At 34.8% G+C, this 24,958-nt stretch overlaps 1 protein-coding gene across 1 annotated transcript in view; it reads right to left on the bottom strand.

The window, feature by feature from the left end:
* The window catches only part of Trs20 (trafficking protein particle complex subunit 2), a 53,469-nt gene that overhangs the window by 9,506 nt on the left and 19,005 nt on the right, over positions 1-24,958 (bottom strand). The window contains exons 2-3 of the mRNA XM_090395407.1: positions 21,065-21,209; positions 19,147-19,232 (exon numbers count right to left, since the gene is read on the bottom strand). Of these exons, the coding sequence (XP_090251533.1) occupies positions 19,147-19,232; positions 21,065-21,209 (231 nt within the window). The remainder of the gene's footprint in view (positions 1-19,146; positions 19,233-21,064; positions 21,210-24,958) is intronic.

Here is a 24,958-nt window from a genome sequence, read left to right as displayed (position 1 = left end):
AACACACAGATTGAATCATAAGCTATTCATGATCAAAACTTTTTTTTTTTGAGTCTCTTTTCCTAAATATTAAAAAAGGAAACCATTCCTCTTATTAATTTTAAGTAACAGAAATTTATGAAAGCAAAATCAGATTCTATGGTTGCTTCAAAATACAAATTTTATTTTTGCTATTTCTGATAAATTTCTGTTTCAAGAAAGAAATTAATATTATCCTAATATTAATTTTCATGTCACATTCCTTGTGGAGATGCCAAAGCTTATGAAAGTAATTGCCACTTATAATTACAGCACTTAAACTTCACAGGTTCTTAAAATATATGTTAGAAGAGCTTTAGCTGAAATGTTGATTTCTGAACACATCCTTTTGAATCATAACTTGGTGTTTTCTTTCAAAAAATGTGAGTTGTCTCTTTTCAAACTCCATAAATTTTAATAGTTAATAGAAAATTGCAGGCAAAAAAAAAAAAAAAAAGAATAAAGAGTTAACAATCAGCCAAAACTCATGTCAGAAGTTTAATGAAATAAAACAGTACTGAGAAAGTATTAAAATAATATTTAATTTTTTCAGTTTCTTCTCCATCACAGACATTTTCAGGGAGTACAACATGGGACTTGTAACAAACATACAAAGGCAATGCAAAACTCTACCTTCTCTTCAGAAAGATTTTGGTAATGCTATCACTATCCTCTGTATGTGATGCATATCAGAAAAAAATAGCCAGAATCAAGAAATACAACCTCTGCACTACTTTCAAGCCCCACTTGATATAGCTACTCTTATCTGTTTCACTAAGGACCAAGTCTCTCCTCTCTCACTTGCTGGTGTATATAGAGTTCCCTGTTCCTGCAAGTTAGACAATATAGACAGACAGGAAGATCAGCCACCATCTGCATGAAACACCATAAAAAAAATGCATCTGCAGACTAGTCAATCCGGCCTTGCAGACCATGCTCAAAGAATCAGTTGGAAACATACCATGCTCCATTGCAGTAAATTTAGAAGAGAAAGACTGTTTTTAGAATCTGCAGCTGCTATCAAAACCCAACCCAATTTGAATCAACAGTTGCATAAACTTTTTCAAAATATGGGAAACACTAATCCTTAGAGAGCCCACTTTACATATTAAGCTGGCAACAGGTGTCTCACCTTAAGACTTGATAAGTCTTTTGTCCATGTATTTCACTTAAGTTTTGTGTTGCCTTTGTGTGTGCGCTAGTCCCATATTGTGCTCCTTAATGATGAAATATTGGAAGAATTAAATATTTTAATCCTTACTCATTGCTGTTTCACTCTATTAAGCTTCTAACCTGAGTTTCTCCAAGCACTTAGGCTTTAACACACGAATCAGCAAAACAAAGTACATTGTAGTTAGTCACAACTATTTCAATCCAGTCCTTTTCCTCTATAATACTTAGGAAAAAATATTTTTCTGCATGTTTTCAGAGAATTTTTTTTCAGTAGAAATATGAAAAGCAAACTACACATACAGGCCACTCAATTAGAAACTTATTTAATACTGTGTTGGCCTTCCTTTTGCCCAAATTACAGCACATGTGCAGTTTGACATAAATTTCATAAGTAGTGGATTGCATCTATGTCTACAAGATACCAGATGATCAGCAGACTCAGACTTGATTGAAGAGGACTTTTCTCCTGGATCTGTTTTTCTAACATATCCCATACATTCTCAATGGGATTCAGATCCAGGCTTTATTGCAGGTAGGGAAGAAGGTGGAAGTTGCTGTCATGCACAATCGATAGTAGCACTGTCATTCATGAAACAACCATCAACTGTTGGATAAAAAGTCAACATTGCAGGATGGACTTAATCTGCAACAATGTTCTATTCAGCATTATCAGGGAAGGACCCATTCCATACCAACAGAACATGACTCCACCTCCAGAATCTTGAGTTGTGTTTACAAGGCAAACTGGGTTTATTGCTTCACAGGGCTCTCTGCCTACCCTCAGTACAGAATAAGATGTACTGTGACCCGTCAGACCACAACTTTTATTTATTTTCCAGCGTCTAGTCACAGTGTTCATAACACCACTGTAGACCCTTTCTGGTTCTTTGCAGAAATCAGTGATTTCTGTATAGGCATGTGACTAACAATACCGATCCTCTTCAATTCCTGGGCATAGGTCAGTGAAATATGGGTCAGGAACAGCCTTCATTCAATGCTTCAGTCAATTGCTGCACAAAGTTTTGTTTGACCATACCAGCCTTCTCAGACTGTCTTAGGATCACATTTATGCCTCTTAGACAAGCAATGCGGGTTACTTTCCCACTGATTAAACATTTGGGATATCTCACCTTTTTGGGAACTAGTCAGCTCTGCTATTTTCAGAATCATGACTCACTATAACAAACTATTCCTCTCAGTCTCAAGGAAATTTATTTGTACATTATAAATTATTTATAATTTATTTATGTACATTATTTACAATGTGAGTGTTGACTGTAATTGTTTCAATATGCAAAGAACTTTGGCTATTTTTTAAAAATAAAAAAAATCAGCTAACGCCTTTTTGTTCCCATATAGGGAGGGAGCAGGCGAGGCTGTTTTAGCCCTAACTTTTGGAGACTGAGTGGGCAGTTCAATCGCCACTGGTAGCCAATCAGAAATAGCTGGCCCACGGCTATCACTAATTAATCGGTATGCAGTGAAGGCGGCGGCTAGCAAGTGCCACCATCTCTAACACAATATTTTTAATGTCTGAAAATAGTGTGGATTCGACGGCCGATTTTCTTGAGTTTAAGGGACAAAAAACCTGAGTTTCCAGGAGAAAAAAAAAAAAAAATGCTTACCCATGCCAGAGATCGACTAACTCAGGAACTGGTCAAGAAAAGGCTTAAAAATTGTTCCTATAGTTGGCGACTAGATTCGAACCGAAGTCTTTTGTCGTGCAGTCAAGTGCCATAGAGTGCAAACGCCACTTCTACTGAGCTACAACTTTCCCAAAATATGGGAAACTTCTACTGAGCACTTCTACAAAACCATTCCCAATCCTTAACATATGGATTGGGAATGGTTTTGCTGTGATCCTGTGTGATGGGGATGCATGTAATATTTTATCTATTTTATAAGGGCTGTAGCCATTGGCTAAAAAGGTGTGAAGGTCCCAGAGCTCAGTCATTTGAACAAATATCCCTGGCTTGGCAAGTAAGAATTTTGAGAATTAATTCCATATTGGAAAAGGTAGTGGCAGGATTGTTTATTTTTATTATTTATGTTGCATTAATTTACCAAAGAATTGGGAGACTATCATTTTAAGACCCAATAGCTGGAATGTTCTAAATTAACTTGTAGTTATCCGACCCATTGAGAGTGCCATGTAAGGATATTAGGTTTCAGTTTAAATTATTTCTACAGTTACTTGTTTAGTGCCATGTGCCTGTCACAGTATCACTGTGCTCTGATGATGCTGGGTAGAAAATCAGCAAAATGTTAACGTGTTTAATAAATGTATTTTTTCCTCTTGGTGTTTATTATACTGTTAAGCATTATGAGTAATGAGCAACACCTGAGCTTTTCTTTACTTATTCAAATTCTACATGGAGAAGACATTGCGCATAAAGCACATCAATTCGATAAGAGGAAACTGAATTTGTCTAAACAACTTAATCACAGCTGGCCTTCCTTAAGAAATGTCAGGACACAAATACCATTCTGAACTGTCTAAGATTCCAACAGAAGTTTAATTGCAAAAATTAAACATATTTATATGCAGGTCAGCATAGCACTAATACCTAAACAGATCAGCAGCAAGTGCTGCTGATAAAAAAATTTGCAGCACTTGAACAGCAGATCTGTTCCCAACTACAACTGGCACGCAAAATAGTAAATCTACTTTCGCAAACACTTTCAGAGAATGTACTTAGTTGTGGGCAGGGCATAATTTTGCCATTGTGCCCAAAAAAGTGCAGTTTCTAAAAATTATGACCAGTGTAGAATGTGTTATCTATGAACTTGTACCAACAGCAGCTTAACAACCAAAGGTTGTTAAGCCACTGTTGGTACAAGAATATTAGTCACAATTGGGTGTGACTAATATTCAAGTAAATTCAAACCTTCCAAGAATAACATTCCCACATAAGAAATATCACGCTGTTATCTACTCCACTAAAAATCTACAACAGAATGATATTAAATAGAATTGAACCACATATCACTCCATTACTTCGTATGCAAACCAGGCTGGATTCCTCAAAAAACGTACTCTAGGCACATTCAATGTATCAGAAGACTAATAGAGGGTTCAAAGGACAAGAACTTACCATTGCTTTTGAATTTTATCGACTTTACTAAAGCATTTGATTCTGTTGATAAGGAACGACTTTGGGAAACACTCGAACTTGATGGCATTCCACCAAAAATTATCAAGGCACCTACCAGGGTTACCAAGCTTCAGTACTAGTTAATGGAGACAAAACAGACAGTTTTCCCCATCACCACAGGAGTCCTACAGGGAGATACTCTGGCACCATATCTATTCATGAGTGATTGACCTGATAATTTTTGGTGGAATGCCATAAAGTTTGAGTGTTTCCCAAAGTCATTCCCTATCAACAGAATCAAATGCTTTAGTAAAGTCAATAAAGTTCAAAAGTAATGGTAAGTTCTTGTCCTTTGAACCCTCTATTAATCTTCTGATACACTGAGATATTTGGACTAGAAATAAACTCTCAAAAAACAAAGTTATTAAAAAATCTGATAAATGGGCACATCTATATAAATCAAAATGATTACCTTCGCGAAGTAGAGGTCCTTGTATACCTAGGATCACATATTTCAGATTCCTTAACAGATATTAAGACAAGAAAACAAAAAGCACTCCAGTTCCACAGAAGTCTAAAAAGAGTATGGAAATCAAGCCTCATTTCAAAGGAGACAAAATTTATGTTTACAAGCACAGCCGGCACTAGGGTCTTTGCCACCCGCATGCAATGTCTATCTAAGCGCCCCTGTAACGATCCAGGCGTGTGTGGTTCTTTTACGATAATAAAAATTTAAATTATCTGAAATTTCTTAAATAAATTTTGACCGAACAGCCACACGTTGGTTCGCTAAATGTAACAAACCGGGGGTGTTGACTAGGCAGGATAATCATTAAAAACCCGAATATTCAAAAAACTCAAAAGTTAAAGCAAATTTTGATAAAGCCACTTCACTTTAATCGTTGAATATAATGATACAGGGATTATAGCCTTCTCACCGACCCGAATCGCTAACAAAATTAAAATGAATTTTAATTAAAGTTTACTAAATTCTTAGTAAGTTGTAAAAATTTTTTAATAATTTTTTTATAAGTGGAACTATCTTTTAGGAAAATAAAAAAAAAACTCAAGATAGATGAGAAAATAAGAAAATAATTCAGAAATAATAATTAGAACATTTTATTAATATTAATATGAGTATTCAAAAAATAAAATCTTTACAGAATAACAGAAAATAAATTAAATTACATAAATATACTTGAAATTTTTTTATTAAAATTTTAGGGTTCTTGATTTCATATTCACCAAATTAGAAATAATGGTCTTAACGTCTAATTCTGCACATACATCATTTTCAATAGCAATATTAACGCCAAACAAACGAGTCTTTTTTTGTGAATACTTGTTCTTAAGTAGGTTTCAATCAATTTCAACTTGGAAAAGGAACGTTCACCGCTCACTACACTAACAGGTAAGGTTAATAGTATTCTTAAAGCAATTGAAAAGTTAGGGAAAGATAAATTATTGGACACAATAAAATTAAGAATATCGAAAGGGCTTTTGAATATTTAAATTATCCTTTCAAAAAATATCCCGGAAAGCACACAACTCATCATATAGTTCTATTGCATTTACGTCTTTATTGTTGCCGTCCATCAAGAGAATCTCTAAATCGTCACAATTTTTTCGTAAATCTAAGTTATCATCATCATCATCATCATCAAATTCCTGCCATGTACCCTCAAGGGGTGTACAGGATATGACAGTACTACATGAAAAAATTACATCATTACTAACTTCCTATCTACAATTTTCCTCCAAATCAGTCTGTTACTTGTCAAGACTCCAACATTATCAGATCTTATATTTCTATCGTCTAAGGCACTTTGTACCGTATCAATCCACCTATATCTTGGTCTTCCTCTGGGTCGTTTTCCTGCCAACCTGGCAGAGAACACTTGTTTTGCTAATCTTTCCTCTCCCATTCTATTTAAGTGACCATACCATCTGAGATTAGCTCTGCTAACGCATTCCTGGATGCTGACAATGTCAAGTTCTTTCCTAATATCCTCATTTTTAATATGATATTGCCATTGATGCCATCTGTTCACGCCTCTAATCTTTCTCAGGACTCTCATATCTGTGGTCTCTAGTCTTTGGTCAAGTGTTTTACTTCTGACCCAGCTCTCAGATCCATAAGTTAAAATTGGTTTGAACACAGTCTTGTATACAGCTAATTTAGTGTTCCGACTAATTTCTTTCTTATTCCATATGAATTTATTCAATTGACTTCCCACGATACCAGCTTTGCTGATTCTGTTGTCTATTTCTATATTTAGTTTACCATCTTCAGTAAAAATTGTGCCTAAGTAGCTGAAATGTTTTACTTGTTCCACAGGCTCTCCATTCACAACACAGTTGACATTTTCAGTGATTCTGCCTATTTTCATTGTCTTTGTCTTTTTATTGCTGACCTTCATACCATATCTATTACAACAGCTATTCAATTTAGTCAGAGAATCTTGCAGACTTGTAGCGGATTTATTTAGAAGTATAACATCATCCGCATAAAGCAAAGAGCTGACATTAACATCTCCAATTTTGATATCAGGTTTAATACCACATTCCTTCATAATGTGATCCATATAGATAATGAATAACAGAGGGGATAATGTACATCCTTGTCTCACACCAGATTTAACATTAAACCATCTTCCTGTACTTCCTTCAATTCTAACTGCTGACTCACAACTCAAATAAAGACTAAGTATTGCTTGATATAATGCCCCATTGACACCATATAACTGCAGCGTATTGAATAGCTTCTCTCTTGGCACCTTGTCATATGCCTTTTCCAAATCGACAAAACTTAAATACAGATCTTTGTTATATTCCCATGCTTTCTCGACTATTTGTCGTAAAGTGAAGATCTGATCCTGACAGCCTCTATTTGGCCTGAATCCAGCTTGTTCTTCACCAAGCTTTTCTTCCACAATTCTTCTCAACCGTTTCTCAAGTATACTTGCATAGATCTTGCCAGGAACACTCAGTAGGGAAATACCTCTGTAATTCTCACATTCAGTTTTATTTCCCTTTTTATATATGGGTACTATGAGAGCTCTACTCCAATCATCGGGAATTCGTCCCTCTGTCCAGGCTTTCTGAACTATGCAGTGCAGCCACTGTAAGACTCTTATACCACCATACTTCAGCATTTCTGGTCGAATATCATCTACTCCTGTTCTATTAACGAACACATTGCAATGTCTAGAAGTGTATAAAACACATTCACTCTAAATTTATCTTCTGGCGATTGTGGCGTTTCGTCATGATGCTCATAGTCAAATTGTCGTGTCTTCTTTCGTCGTTGAACTTCTGTACCAATTTTAAATTCTTGTTCTCCATCCACCTCTTCACTCAGTTCTTTTGCCGTTTTTAGAACTTCTTTAAAATTTGTATCTGATCGATACTCTTGTAAGAATATTTTTAAGTTTTCGATAGATTCTAAAGCAAGTGTAATGTTCATATTTTTGTCTTGAAGCATTTTACTCGCAGGCTTTATTCTGTTAAGTAAATCATGCCAAATTATTCATTCTAGCACATGTTTGTGCTTCATGCTGAGTTTCTTTATTAAAATTTTAATTATTTAAAATTTCAAAAAGTGCATCGCAAATTTCTCATAACTGATATCGTAGAGGGCGGATTACATTAATTTTACTTTCCCATCGCGTTTCTGATGGCTGTTTTGATGTTAAATTTTTTTACGAACTTTAAAAAGATTGCCCAATGTTTGTAAGAGAATGAAAAAATTATATATTTCTTGAATAATTGCAAAGAAACTAATTGCATCTGCATTCACTTTGGCTGCATCGTTAATGATTAAATTTAAAGTATGAGCAGCACATGGCACGTAAAAAGCTCAAGGATTTTTGTTCAAAAGCAAATTTTGGAGCCCATATTTTTTCCCTTTCATATTTGCCCCATTGTCATACCCTTGACCTCGCATGTCTTCAATAGGAATATTCCATTTTTCCAGTTGTTCCACTATTGTTGCACATAAACCACGTCCTGTGGAATCCGATATATCTGTAAAACCTAAAACGTTTTCCCTGATCTTGACAATTCCATTGTCACAGGAAACAAAGCGAATAATAATGGTCATTTGTTCTGTTTTACTTGCATCAGATGTGCAGTCTAAAATTATGGAATAATGTTTAGATTTTCGAATTGATAATAAAATTGTATCCCTGATTGCGTTACTTAAAGTTTCCAATATTTCATTTTGACTGTCTTTACTCAAATAGTGTACTCTATTGTTTCCTTGTAGGGCCCTTTCAACATGATTTTCCATAACGGGATCAAACTTCGCAAACAGTTCGACTAATTTTAAAAAAATTGCCATTATTCCTTTCATATAATTTATCAGATGATCCGCGAAAAGCTAAGTTTTGGCTACCAAGGAATTTTATAATTTTAATCAAGCGTTCTAAAACACTCGTCCAATGTTTCTTTTCCATTTCATACATGCTTTGAGTCTGGCAATCAATAGTAGTTTTGTTTTTTAAATTTTTATCAAGTTCCTTCCATTTTAAGAAATTTTTCATGTGAGCTAAACTAGTCTCATGTCTATGCAAAGTTGTACTTACATTTCTCCAATCGTTATAACCTTCTCCAAGACTACTTGATTCAGTAGGTGCAAAAAAGCTTGCAACAAAAGCAAAAATCAGAATTTAAAGTTTTGGAATAAATGGGCCATGTTCTTGGCACGAGCTCCCCGTTTTCCATTTTTCTATTATAATATGTGTCGCCAAATTTACGACCATATGTATCTCTGGGATATATTATAATTTTCTTTTGAACAGGCCCCATTTTAATTAAATCAACTCTTAATTTTTCATCAATATTTCCCCATTCACCTGGATCTTCTAAATTTACAGACTAACAATGTGTTAGTTTCGTGGTCAACTACAACTAAATCTTCTAACTGTTTTTCACTTAAATCCTACATCTTGTTATCTTGTTCAACAGTTGTAATAGTACTTTCATTCAAACTGGATGATGTGCACGGTTCGTCACCTCTGATTTCTGATGTATTGAGTTGGTTACAATCTGCATCAGAATATTTTAATATTTTAACAAATTTATTAAGCACCCCAGTTTGTTTCTTAATATCTGCTTCTTTCGCAGCATGACGCTTACGATTTTGTGCACCAGATAACTTTTTTTTAATTTTTGATTCCATTTCTATTTTATACCCACAAGAAATTATTACACAACACGACACAGAGACGAAACAATAGTCTGCACTGCGCTACTGTCAGTAGCCTATTGAGATGCGTACTGTTGTAAATCTACTGTTGCTATCCTGTCATTACTGCGACATTGTAAAATTTTATTATTTTAACTTTGTATACTTGTAATTTCTATTAATTACTTGTGATGTCTTTTTTCTTTACTTTATACTTTATTCTCCGTTATTCTAATGTAGCTGTGCGCGCTTTCTCTCTCAGAATCTCTCTTGTTTATATTATTATGTGCTATGTTTACAAGAAAGTCAAATAACATTTATTTACATTACTATGAAATGTACACGAATTTAAACATTAGGGAGATTGCTTTCTCTATCCTTCTATAAAAACTCTTTAGCAAAATTTAGTACCTTTTTCTTTAACTTTAAAATACTTTCTTTAACACAAAACGTTATCTACTCTCAGTTTACAAATTTTACTTATTAAACTCCAAGCTTACTCGCAAAGAGGTTAGCTAAATCTCTCTGTTAAGTTATCTTTACAAATTTGATATCAACTTCTAACATGCCAATTGATTCTCTTAAGGACACTTATTAAACATTAAACATATATCTTAAAAGTCTTTCTAATACAACTATAAGAGGAATTATATAAAAGTTTTGAACTTACAAAGGCTCTGTATCTCACAATTAGTCAAAAGTCTTTCACTAAAAGTTCTATGGCAATTCTTTCATCTCAGATCTTCATCTGGAATTTTGGCTTCGGAAATATATCAATTGGGAATGTAGCGGAACTCGTACAGTTCCAAAAAAAATGTTATTCTCCCACGGCGAAAAGAAAAACTTATGACTGAAGGTACTTCGGGAAATTTGCCTCGCCGAAAATGCCTGGACGACTACCGTCTCAAGTAGCTTGAATTGCTGCCTCTAAGAAAATTGAAACTGTTGTCAACTGTCAATCAGGATCCCTCTGGACTGGAAACTTTTCTCTTCTACAGCGTTTTGGACTTCTCCTTTCGGCAATTTGAAAGCCCTGTCTGTAGCCTTGATGTCATTTTTCTTTAGCGACGTCTCGAACCAAGAAGCTCCTTTCTGGAAACGGAAAACTCCTCTCTCAACCAACATCTGGATCTGGGATGCTCTCTGACGATGTCTGGCACCGAGTAGCTCTGTCTCTTTTCGGCAACATCTGGGACCGGGCAGTTTTAGCAATGTCTGGAACCGAGCTGCCTCCTCTTTGACAGCTCTGGAACCGAGCAGCCTCTCCTGTCTCTCTCTCTCTGTGGATGTCTCTGGAACCGAGCCCCCTCTACTTCTGCAGCAATCTCTGGATCCGTGCAGCCCCTTCTGTTTGCTTCAGTCCCTTTTTATTATACTTACTCTGAGACCTTGCATGAAGTTTGGCAATCCCCAAAGAATCAGTATGATTCTTTCATCTTTAGTTTCAAGTTCGGCACGCCTTTGGTTCTCCTCCGCTTTCTTTTAATTGTAAGTTGTCGGCCATCGGAAAGTTGTTTGAACCTTTCTGACTGACTTAGATGTTTACACTTAGAGCCTGCAAGCCTTTTTCATACAAACAAATTTTAATAACAATCTTTCTAATGCTGTCATGTAGATATATTACATGCAGCTCTGGCAATATAAACATTGCCTTTGTTTTTAACACTCTAACATATTCTTATTAAAGCAGTATATACAGTTAATTTCTTTCCAGAGTGTTATTTACAATAACATCTAAAACAAACTATACAAAGACAAACAAAGTTTATTTTTACAATATTCACATGGGACTTAACCTAAGTAAACAATCGAATGTAATATGCTTTGGAATATTTAAGCTACAATCGAGTTTTTACAGTACCATATGACTGGTTACGTAGCAACAAATGTTTTGTACGAAAATTCGTTTCTGCGCATAAAAACCGTTCACTGTTTCACTTTAGATTCTGGAGGCAAGCATTTAGCCTGCTCTCGCTACAAAATTGTAAACAGCCGGCAATATACAATTTTTTTAAAAATTTTATTCGGTGTATCTGGCCTTATTTATTTCAATATTGATCATTCTAAGAATTTTGTTTTTATGATAAAAATTTTGTTTCTTAAAAATGAACTTATGACCCGTGCCCTGATGCCCCCTTCATAGCAGCACCCGCATGCCCGCTTCTGCCGGCCCTGTTTACAAGTGCACCAGCCAGTCTATCTTTCTATATGGCTCCCAGACCTGGAACATCTCAACAAAAGCAGCAACCAATATTATAAAGTTTTGGAAGAAGTTTAAGAAATATCCTGGCAAGATCACATTCCAAACTCTACTATATTAGAGCAAACTCAACAAGATCCTCTAGTCAGCGCTGTTCAAAGAAACCAAATAAAATGGCTTGGCTACCAAATCAGACACCCACCCTCTGCACCTTTATGCCCCTACAGATGGGAAAAGAAAAAGAGGCAGACCAGACCCCAAACTTAATATTGGAAATACATCAGCAACATTCTCCCCGTTTCCCCCCAACTCTCCGCATTAAAGATCAGTCAATTAGCATATGACAGAGAAGCCTGGCTTTCCTTCGTGTCATAAGAACCTCCAAGTCCTATCTCAGTGTATACAGATTCGTTTGTTTTGATTTGTTTGCCTATTTATAATTGCAAAAAAATAATTATTATAAACAAACGATGATGATACTGCCTGCATACATCAGTTTATGACACAGTATGAAAGAAAGGTTTACTGCATAATAGTAATAATTAGCTAATGCCTTTTATTCCCTTATAGGGAGTAAGTGTGAGACCTTTTAACCTTATCTAGCTTTTGGAGACTGAGTGGTAAGTGCAATCTTCACAGGTAGCCAATCAGAGATAGCTGGCCCATGACTATCACTAATTATAGATGGAAACCAATGGAGAGACGGGCAAACAAGTGCTGCCATCTATGCATCATATTACTGATGACACCCCCCACACACATACACACACTCCTTCTCTAGAGGCCTCAGGAACTTGCATTTACTCCCAGATAGTGCAATCAATTGGTTAACTGAACTGTCAATCTGTATATAGTTTTGCTAAGTAATTTCTTGTTTTCCCTATATGCTAAATTAAATAAATAAATATCTCCATAAACTTAGCCTTGTCAAGGAAAAGACACAAGGATGCAAAAGTTCTTTTCATGACAGAGCAGCAAAATTTGAGAGCTAGTAATAAAGGATATCCTTTCACAATATCAGACAGTACAGGAAGCAAAACCCTCCAAATTCCTTCTTTAAATAGCCAGTCAAGGAAAAACTCGTCATGAGAAAAGAGCCTGACTCTCAATCAGGATGATCTGATTTCCAGATTTCTCTTATGGTGGAAGAGAAGAAGGCTGTGGATAATCCACTTAGTTTTTCTGCTAGTCTCCTTCATTTTCCAACTAATCCTAAACCAGTAATTGAAACTGTTCTTCATATGCTTTTCCTTAGGGCTGAGTATCATTTCCTGTGTCACAGTACCAAGTAAACCATAATTACATCACCTCTTATGAAAATTTTGGTACTTAGTGTACGTGGATTCACTCTCATTGGTAATTTTTTTTTTGTTTCTATTATTTACTTATAATGAGAACCTCTTGTATTAGGGAACCAATGAAAATATTCTGAGAAAGGGTTTGCATCTGGTTTTTAATGACGTCAAGAAAGCCTAATAATGTTCTAAGAAAGTAACCTGGTAGGATATCGGCTCTTCCTAGCCGATATCCTACCATGCAAATATATCAACATCATGTAGGATACAAATGAGACACCTATAACAAATGTGAGAAATGCCTGTGGAGAAATCAGGGCTTCTAGAGATGGTGGGACTACATCAAGGGTCAGCACTGAGTCCCTCCTTTTTTTTTTTTGTTTGCAGTGGTGATGAAAATTGATTTATGACATGTAAGAGTATTTATGATGTTTGAAGACTGCTGATTATGTGGTACTGGGTGACCAGTTAACAGAAGATTTATATGATAAGTTGAAATTGCAGAGAGAAAGAGGAAAAGTGGAGGGGAAACAAAAGATGTTAAGTTTCTTCAAATTAACAGTAAAAAACAAAGGGATTAGGTAATACTATTTATTTACAGCCTGAATATTACAGGCCATCATCAGGGCAAAAATAGTTAATTACAAAGTAGAATGCGAACAATAGAATAATATGAAAAAAAGGAAGAGCTGCATGATGTTATACATAAGACAACGCAATGTATAACTGAGGATATATTGATAATTCATTAGCTATTTAAAAAAAACAAAAAAAAAATTATTGATATGCAATTAAAATAAGACTTCCCCATACCTTAAGTAGAGAGGAGTCGTCATTCTGGTTTAAGCTCAGATAGTGAAGTAAGGCCTCAGCACTTTCTTTAAACAAGCGTTTAGATTTATACTGACATCGATGAAGTAAGCATGTTTAAGACCAAGAATGTTGTTGTGGTCTTATCTATTCTGTGCTAAGCCAGATTTTTCAGATTTGCTGTTGCTAATGTGAGATTGGTGTTCTTGTATTCTCTTTTCTACATAGCATCCAGTTTTCTAAAGTAAAAATGATGACAGTCACAAGAAGCTTGGTAGACAACAGGAGAGCTAGAGGAGACTAATTATCTTTTGAAGATGGAAACCATGCTGATAATTTGTTGATAAGAAGAAATGTAGCACTAAATTTTATTTCTTAAGAATTCTGGAAATGGATTTTGAGATGCCAGAAATGTAAGGAAATGGAACTCGATGTACTGTTTCCTTGTTATTTGAGCTAGGATTATAGGAATTAAAAGACTGTTGTGTGGCCCTTTCTGAGAATCCATTGAGTTTCAGATATCATTTAATGAACCTTAAAATATAAGGGTTCTAGCAAAATAAGTTCTAAGTTTTTCTATGGAGTCTCCCATTGAGGTTTGCAACTTCATCTAGTAAAGAGTTCAGTTTTCTAAGTTGTCTGTTAGCAGGATTGCAATTCAATTCTTGGTATGTTGATCAATTCCATAATATAATAAATACCAAATAGCTAAATTTTAAGCACACTTATTGAAAGCTCAGATTGGCAACTCCCACTCATTTATAACTGAAATCTTTATTAGATGAAGTTGCAAGCCTCAATGGAGACACCATAGAAAAACTTAGCACTTATTTTACTAGAACTCCTAGGTCCTATGGTTTACCCAAGATACATAAGCAAGACATTTCTCTTCTTTCAATTGTCGACTATAGATCACTCTTCTCAAATATTCCTCTTGAGGATACATTACATTACATCTACTTTCAGAAGCATTTCCACAGGTTACAGTGAAATTATTCTACTTTGCTATGCACTCTGGATATTTTATTTGTCAGAATTAGTTTTACAGTCAAGTTGAAGGAACTACAATTGGAAGTCTACTTTCCTGTTGCACTTACTAACTTTTATTTAGAACATTTAGAAGACATTCTTTTCTCATCCATACACCCTCAGCCTTCATTTAGGTGCATTATATAGATGATGTTCTTAACTTGTACATATTTGGTCTGATGTATTACAATAAATAACTTTTATTATTAAAAGACCAGAAGATAAATGATAAAATATATATACAAAGAGCCAACAAGTTTCGCTAGTCACTGTCTAGCATTTTCAAGGCTGAACTGGTGTGAAAACAAATGCATTGAGTTACATTTCAAAAAAAATATACACTTGAGTAACTGTTAGGCCGTTACATTTGATTATTCTGTTGGAAGGCATGCATGTGTTCGAAAACTTCAGTCAGATACCGGTACATGATCACATGTTTTATAGTTGTTTGCATATTGTAATTCTGTTGAACTGAGAGAGATGATGAGATTTTTCCATATGTCTTTAAGAACAATGCCCTGATTTCTATTTAAATTATTGCCTGTGCGTAATACCACAGCTGCTTCTTTTAAAGTTCTGTATCTGTAGTTATTCTCGATGTAAGGCATAGAACTGTTTTTCCAATCTATAACGTGATTTGATGTTGAGAGATGTGTCCACAACTGTCATTCCATATATTAATTCAGTTTCCACAAAATTGGCAAGAATGTTAAAAGCTCATAACATCAGAGTGGTTTTTAAACCAACTACCATGATCAGACAAATCTTAGGATCACCTAAAGATGAGGTACCTTTCTTCAAATGTCCTGGAGTATATGAAATTCCATGCACGTGTGGCCTTTCTTACATTGGTCAGACTTCGAGAAGTTTTGAAATAAGACAGAAGGAACATGTGGGAGATGTCAATCATAATAGAATCATCACATCTGGTTTAGCACATCATTTCTCAACATCAAATCACGTTATAGATTGGAAAAACAGTTCTATGCCTTACATCGAGAATGACTACAGAACTTTAAAAGAAGCAGCTGTGGTATTATGCACAGGCAATAATTTAAATAGAAATCAGGGCATTGTTCTTAAAGACATATGGAAAAATCTCATCATCTCTCTCAGTTCAACAGAATTACAATATGCAAACAACTATAAAACACGTGGTCATGTACCGGTATCTGACTGAAGTTTTCGAACACATGCACGCCTTCCAACAGAATAATCAAATGTAACGGCCTAACAGTTACTAAAGTGTATGTTTTTTTGAAATGTAACTCAATGCATTTGTTTTCACACCAGTTCAGCCTTGAAAATGCTAGACAGTGACTAGTGAAACTTGTTGGCTCTTTGTATATATATTTTATCATTTATCTTCTGGTCTTTTAATAATAAAAGTTATTTATTATTTAGATGATGTTCTTGCTATCTGGTCCCATAATGAACACATTGCCTATTTTTTTTAAATCTAATATAAACAATCTACATCTATGAATTAAATTTACTATGGAAATGAAAAAAAGAACAAATTGCTCTTCTTAGATATTCTATTCCTTCGTTCAACATCAGGTGAATTAATTATTTCTGTTTATTGAAAGTCTCCTTTCACTGGACACCACAATCAATAGCAATCAGCTCACCATCCATCACAGAAGACTGGAATTATAAAAACTTTATTGCAATGTGGTCATACTCTTTGTTCTTCACCTCAACTATTACAGAAGGAACTCTTAAACATCAAATGATATATGAAACAATGACTTCTCAGAAAGGACCACACAACAGCTTTTTAATTCCTATAATCCTAGCTCAAATAACAAGGAAACAGTACATTGAATTCCAATTTCTGACATCTCAGAACCCATTTCCAGAATTCTTAAGAAATACAATTTAGTGGCTACATTTCTTCTTATCAACAAATTATAGCATGGTTTCCATTTTCAAAATGATAAATAGTCTCCTCTAGCTCTCTCCTGATGTCTACTAAGTTCCTTGTGACTGTCATCATTCTTACTTTGGACAAACTAGATGCTCTGTAGAAAAGAGAATACAAGAACACCAATCTTACATTAGTTTCTTGCCTTCTTCCTCATTTGCTTTTGTTAGTGCCTGCATGCACATACCATATTTTTATGTTCCTGAAGATGGCAATGTGACGTTGCTGAAATATTGAAGTTATTCATTAAAGTTGCCTTTAATTAATATCCTTTATATGCATTGTTAATTCCATAAGCTAATTACCAGTTATGTATGACCAACGTATAAGCCATGCTACTAGAATCACAATGCCTAGTAGCATCATCTGTAACTAATAAATGCACGCACGCCAAGTTCAGATTCCAGTTGTTTTTGGATACCCCCTTATATATATATTCCTCTTGTCATAATGAGAATCAAACTCAGCTCTTGTCCAATCCAAGGGTGTATATTGTCATTCTTCCAATTGCACTCTGGAGGCAAAATTAATGGATTGTATGCAAATTGTAAAAGTGAGATGTGTCACCATAAACTTTCATTGATATTATAATATACATTATTTCAGTGTCATGAACATTTAATAATATTCATTGGTTGTTTAAAGTGCATTCTTCTGCACTATGATTAAGATGTACACTGCAGAGAAATTATATTTTTTTTAATGTGTTACCATTTCTTGTAACACACAATGAAAGATAAGAGCTAGTAAATCCTAATTTTTACTTATTAAACTCTTATTCATATTTTTAGCTGAATCTCACGTAAGTTACTATATACATAATGTGCTAAGGGGATTTTACAGAATTAATACAGATTCACGAACAAGTACCGGAATAACAAGGCCATTTCAAGAGTTGTATTGTATTGTATGAATGAACAGTGAATATAGCTGCATTTACTACTGATGGATGGTAGTGAGTGAAACAATACTGGAGAGAGTGTAAATATTTTGACAGTAAATAAGCTTAAGGTGTGCTATGATAGATATCATGCAGCTGACTTGGTTGACCAAGTGGATAATAATAAGTTTAGTTTAATCCTTTATCCAAGTGTGAGCAAACAAAGTTTGCACCTGAAAGTATCTTCAGGACTGGGGTAAGGTAGTGCAACACCAAGCAACTCGTTGCAAAGGTGGAGAAAGCTCTCATTACTCCTATCTCAGTATCTCCCATAATGCAAAGCACATCTCCTTGCGGATATGTGCAATGCTATGCATTAAGGCAAGGGCCACTACCCATACCGGTTTCGACCTTTATTGAGGTCTCGTCAGTGGGAGCCAGGCCCAGTAGTGGAGATACAAAGGCAGAAGCAATGAGAGGTCATCCTAACCTATAGGAGTTGCCAAAGGGTGTGCAACCTTATTATTAAATTACTCCGGATTCAGAGAAAGATGTTGAGAGTTTATTTTTCACTTGGTTAGACTATAATAAGTTTAGTTTAATCCTTTATCCAAGTGTGAGCAAACAAAGTTTGTGCCTAAAAGTATCTTCAGGACTGGGGTAAGGTAGTTAGGATGACCTCTCATTGCTTCTGCCTTTGTATCTCCACTACTGGGCCTGGCTCCCACTGACAAGACCTCAATAAAGGTCGAAACCGGTATGGGTAGTGGCCCTTGCCTTAATGCATAGCATTACACATATCCGCAAGGAGATGTGCTTTGCATTATGGGAGATACTGAGATAGGAGTAATGAGAGCTTTCTCCACCTTTGCAACGAGTTGCCTGGTGTTGCACTACCTTACCTCAGTCCTGAAGATACTTTCAGGCGCAAACTTTGTTTGCTCACACTTGGATAAAGGATTAAACTAAACTTCTTATAGTCTAACCAAGTGAAAAATAAACTCTCAAGTGGATAATGCTTCTGCTTTCCAACCCAAAGCTGTTGGAAAGCATAACCAACAAACAATGTGCCATGATTACAGCAAGTTAAAATTCTACTGCAGGCATGGATAAATCACTTTAGGTGTCAGTCTTTTCACTGTCTAGTGTGGTACATCCTGCTTACTGGAGGTCAGAAGCAGTTTGAAAAAGTTCCAACACATAACCAACAATGTGCCATAATAAATCCAAACCGTCAGATCCATATGTTCATGAAAAAATATGTTACTTGCTCAAAAAATCATAATTATGTGGTTACACAAAAAGTCATCACTTCTCACTAGTAAGGAATAAAGGAATAGTTCAATATAGTGCAAGGCTGCTAGTGAATTTCCTTTAAAACAGCATGATGTTAGACTGCTGTGGCTAAAAATTTTTGGTGGTTTGATATAGCAAGTTGAATTGCTATAATAGTGTTTTCTATAATGAGAACTGTATTTCAGCCTATTCCAGTTAAAGTTGAATTGACCTTTGTGTATCAAAATTTACTTACCTTTACATATACTTCATACATCTCTGTGAAAAAATTCTTTATCCCATCATCATTTTTGACATCATGTAACATAAGGAATCTCATCCTTTCTATTATTAAGGTAAATAAATGACTATTTTATTATGAACCAATAGTATACATATACAGTATACATATAAAATATTCAAAACTAAAAGCAATTTCTATGTTATCTAAACAAAATAGTCTTTGAATAGATTTTCATCAGCATAAGGTTCAACTGGAAGTTGAACCTTATGCTGATGTTTTCTATGACTCTGAGAACTTGTTGTTTAGTGGAATGGTTCTCCCAGAATCCAACCAGCTTATCAGGGATGAGATTTAATTCTTTAGCAACTTTCTGCAGTCTTATTATATTACCTCTTAGCTATTTTTCCTAGGCAGGAAAGCAAGCTGACTGGACAATAGTTGGGGTGAAGGTATGATGTTTTTCCTGGTTTTGGGATTATGATTACATTGGTTAATTTTCATCAGGATGGGAAGTAGCGATATCTTAATACTGCTTTAATAATAGCAACAATATGCATTATGACTATGTGGAAGGCATTTGATGATTTTGGTAGAATTACCATCTGGACTGGTTCTTTGGTAACGATTTCATATACCTCAGCAAGGGATGTTGGTTGGATAGGTTTACATATTCTGTGCATTTTAGAGTGCAACATACACAGGTGTATTTTACAGATGAAGTCTAGATCCACATAGGTGTACTTTGGACTACACTGCTTCTCTAGGTTGTTGTCAGCTTCAACTGCAGCAAAAGTCGAAGCAAAAAGCTTCAACTTTGTCTATGTCATGGTAAAACCAGACCACATTTACCATGGATTGATGGGATGGATTTACGGTCTGTGCATAAAGTTTTGGTCATTTTCCAAAGCATCTGGTCCTCTGTGTTTAAGAAATGAAGTTTTATCTCCCACTGCTGATTTCAATAGTTTTAAGCACATATCAAACTTCCTTAGTAGCCCTGTTGAGTGCTGTCAGTGTTCTTGAAACAGGTGCTGTATGCCATGCAAATGCAATCTTTCTTATTTTGGTCAAACAACCAATTGATTGAGAAAAGAACTGAAATATCAAGGTATTATTTCAATGCATCAAACCTTCAGTCCAGGCTGGCCCAGCATGGTGCTAAAACTAGTCATAGATTCCTTTGCAATAACATCAACTAATTCACAGGATTAATTTGGAGAGTTCTGAAGTCCTTTTTGTTACCCTACCTAATGTCGAATGAAGGATTAAACAGTCTCAATGTTTGAGAGATTGTGATACTGAATTGAATGAATTATCACTTCTTGTTTAGATAATTTCAGTTAAAAGGATTCTAATAGTATGAAAATTTATGTAGTACTTGATCCGGAACAATAAACCAAAGAGTGATTCATCACATAATTTAAACCTAGTATCAATCTATTAACCAGTATTTTGGACTGAATTAATCATTCTGAAATACAGATTCCTTCATTTAATTAAAAATAAGCTAATATTTCTTTTTACTGTGATGACATGTTTATCAGGATTCTCTCTTAGAATGTTCAAGGAATCGAATTTCATTTTCTTTCTCTCCATTTCATTTGGTCCACTTTTTTTTAAACTTGCACTTTGTTACTTTTGTTCGTTTGTAACTAAGTAATGCATGCAGCACTGCTAGCTGCATTAGCTTAATGACCTCTCAGATAAGCAAACAAAAAATTCCAATTCAAATGAAAGTTAATGTATTTGGCTACTCTTGTTATTACAATATTAATGTATACATAAAATTATATGCAATTCAAGTGATATTTTGCTTTACAAAATATCACTTGAATTTTGTCATCTTTCAGTGCTGTTCTATTTTTTTTTTCTTTTTTAAACCCACACAAAGGTTACACAAACTTATACATACTAATCAGTAAAAGGATATGACTTGCAGTGACAAATGCAGAAACATTCCATTCATTAAATTTATCCACCATTTTTACATACATATTATTGGATGACCACATGTGTTCATCCACCAGATCCAATGAAGCATGAGCAATGAACTGATTTAGCTGTCGATGGTCATTCTGTAACAAATGTACAAAAATATTAATTCCCATATAAAAAAAAACACAGTAAAATGGCAGTAAAAAAACAGAATTCTTAAATCATAGACCAGTTTGTAGAAAAGTTGGGATAATAATATAATATAAAGGAGACAGAAATATGTATCTTTAAGAGAACAACATGGGTTTGTTAAGTATGTTTAGTTTTAGTAATTTCATCACATTTTATAAAGTGACAGATGTGCTAGATATGAGATGCATTCACCATGATATATATCTGAATTTTGTCAAACATATGACAAAAGATAACTGACACAGATCAGTCACTGAACAATGACTGATCTGTGCCATGGTTCATGTTTACCCACTTGACTGTATTTTATTGTTCTTCCTAACCCAGAAGAAACCACTAGCACATGTAGTGAAACTAATCAGTTTAATTATCTATATTACCACAACTTATTAAATTCAGTGTCAGTTATCTTTTGTCATATTTGTTTTTTGGATCGAAAAATCTATGTACTCATTATTTGGCGAAACATTTCAAAGAGTACTACATGGCAAATTACTTATGAGAAATAAGAAAATTACCTGATGTGTGATTAAATTTCTTAAACATAAATAAATCTTTATTCCCGTCTGGGACACAACACATACACAGACTTGACTTCCAGGAAGTCCCTAAGTTAAATAGAAGATAGTAAAAGATAAGAAGCAAGCACAGGATTCAGTGCATATAAGGTAATTGGTATATATTGTCCAAAACTTATTCAGAAATGTAACTATCAATTTTTGATCCATTCCCCTCCCACAACAGGCACTTACGATCTTCAAATGGGTGTCTTTATTGATAATGGATGCCAGTTCAGCGAAGCAATATTCATGGAAAGAAGTACCTGAAGAAAAGACTTAGAGCTGAAATAATGCATCTTTGAGATAGTCATTGAAATGAGTCAGTAAGGGAAGATCGTCTATCAGCCAAATTAATCTTTGTTGGAGAGCATTAAGAATTTTTAGGGAGGTTTTAGGTACATCACTCCAAACATTTAAACAACATTCTAAGGATGAGTGGATTTGGGATTTGTACAGTTAGTAGACAGATGGGTGAAAAGCACTGCTTAGTTTTTTTTGGAGGATGAAGAGACCATTGATGTGATATGTTTATGTTGGGAGAGGGAGATAAATGTCAGTCCAAGGAAAGGAGGAGGGGGGGGGGGAGAGAGATGAACAGAGGACAAGATCTGATCTGGTGATTCGTGTATTGCTGAGAAAAAAGGTATGCAAGCTGAAATCTCTTTTGCAAGAAGAATGGTAGGATTGCATTTTGGTACACTGAAGGTGACCAGTAACTGATTGCAAATGATGCTAAAACTGGGATTTTTGAGTGATGTACAGTTTGTCGAATCAGCAGAGCTGCAGATAGGACTATCGGTGACTAAGAGTAGTTCATTTATGTATAAGGAGAAGAGAGCAGGGATAGAACAAAGTCCTAAGGCACCACTGCATTAGTGACAGTGAATGGCCATAGCTTACTACCCAATTATAGAAAGTGGCAGGTAGACCAAAGAATGACAACTTACTGAGTAGGCTGTGTCCAGTGGCAGGCAGTATCGTTGACAGGGTGTAGCATAGAGGCAGCCTGCCTCACGGCACGGCTTAATAAGGGTGCTCTCGCTCAGCCATGTTGCGGTAGGTGCCATCGCTGCGCTAACAATTCCTGTTTGCGTAGCAAGTGCAGAAAGAAGTTTTTCCAAGCTTAAACTGATTAAAAATTATTTATGACCAGCAATGACCCAAGAAAGATTGCTTGGTCTAGCAACTATATCGATAGAGATGGACATAGCTTATAATTTAAATTTAGAAGAACTTATAAACAGTTTTATTGTGCGATATCCCCATAGACCAAACATTTAATTAATATTATTATGTAATCGTTTTGTAATAAAAATGTAACGGGAATAAAAAGGCATTAGCTGAATCGTTTTGCATTAATGTTTCTCTTGTGATAAAAACAAAATAACAATTGCAGATTTTGTTATATTTTTGTCTTATAATCCATCAGGAGTGATATTTAATTGTTTGCCTCAGGGTGCGATCTAATCTAGTGACGGTCCTGGTGGCAGGCGATGTAGGGATGCCGTAATACACAGACTGCAAAAGATAAAAACCAGCAGGAGAGGAGAAAATTATACAAGAAGCAATAGACAATAATAATAAAAAAAGCATAGTAGTGGAAAGTCAGACAGTATATTTTGGAACTGTATAACACTAAGGACTGTAGTAGTATTATACAATTTACATGGAAGTCAAAAGCAATAGAAGAATGCAGAAGTTTGAAATAGAACAAGATATTGAAAGACATAAAAAAATAATAAAAATCCAGAAGAAATTACAATAAAAAATTATGAAACCAGATGGAAATATAGAAAAGCTTAAAATCAACACAATAAATGCCTAAATGAGAAATATTAAACAAGAACAATGCAGTCAGAATACTCATGTTTAATAACAGAACATCACAGGCCTATAAGCTTGCTGTAATAAGTATATAAACTATTTTGAAAAACAGCAAACAGAATCACAAGATTGGATGAAGCTCAGTGTAATGAACAACCTGGGTTCAGAAAGGGGTATAGCATATTGATCATCTATAAACAAATGACTCAACTAAGGAAATATGCAGAGAAAATGACCTACCATTATACTTTTTTTATGCAGTTCCCACCTATGAAAGGCTATTAGTAAACCTATAATTCATTTGTATCATGGGTAGGCTATTAAAAAAATAATAAATTTAAAAAAATATATAAAAAAAAACAGATTCTGTTGAAAAACAAGCAGTCATAATAAATTACGTTAATTTTAAATTAAACAAGAAATTATATTCTTGTTTAATTCTAGACCTAAGCTTAAGCAAACAGTTTGCACATGAAGTATCTTCATGACTAAGCTACTTGTGTATAGACTGATGACTTCACATCAATTGCCTTAGTATTCTATAATGCAAAACACACTTCCTTTCAGACATGGATAAAGTTAAGCATTAAGGAAAGTTCAACGACCAGATGCCTTTTTACTACTTATATACTTGCCTCTCTGTAGTGCAACTGGAAGGACGATGGTATGTTGTACCCTTCAATTGGAAAAGGCCTAAATTTGATTCTTATCATGACAAGAGGATTCTTTATATGTTCTTTTTTTTTTTTTTTTTTTTTTTTTTTTTTAACTGAAGGTGAGTTAACCGGTCTCACATGGAAGTAGCAAGGTTTTTTCCGCCAGAAACTTGTATTTATCATCCTGCACAGACAAACCGTCCATGAAAACACACACAATTTACACAAAAAAAAATACTGGTGGTGGTCAGCAGTAGATGGTAACAGTGTTGTCTCCTACTACTTCATTGGAGAATTAAGTAGTAGGAGACATGGTAAGATGTAGGTAGTGAAGTAGAGCAGAATACTATCCTGTGATGAGTCCTTGGAGGTGTCATGTAATAATAATATTATAGGGAAATATATGCCCTTTGCATTAATTCAACCTCAGTATATTTCCCAAGTCTTCCCACTGATAAGACCTCAATAAATATTGAAATTGGTCTGGGTAGTGACTCTCCTTTAATGATTAGCATTATGAACATCTAATTGAAAGTGTGCTTTGCATTACAAAGAATTGATGTGACCTCATCAGCCTCTATACAAGTATCTTAGTCATGAAGATACTTCAAGAACAATGAGTAAAGGATTAAAGAAGAATATGATTTCTTGGCAAGT

This window comes from Typopeltis vanoorti, chromosome 7 (assembly GCF_054136105.1).
Source record: "Typopeltis vanoorti isolate ZY-2024b chromosome 7, IOZ_Tvanoo_1.0, whole genome shotgun sequence".
Taxonomy (NCBI): Eukaryota; Metazoa; Arthropoda; class Arachnida; order Uropygi; family Thelyphonidae; genus Typopeltis; species Typopeltis vanoorti.
Note: the sequence above shows the minus strand (reverse complement) of the source record. Positions and strands in the feature narration are given on the sequence as shown.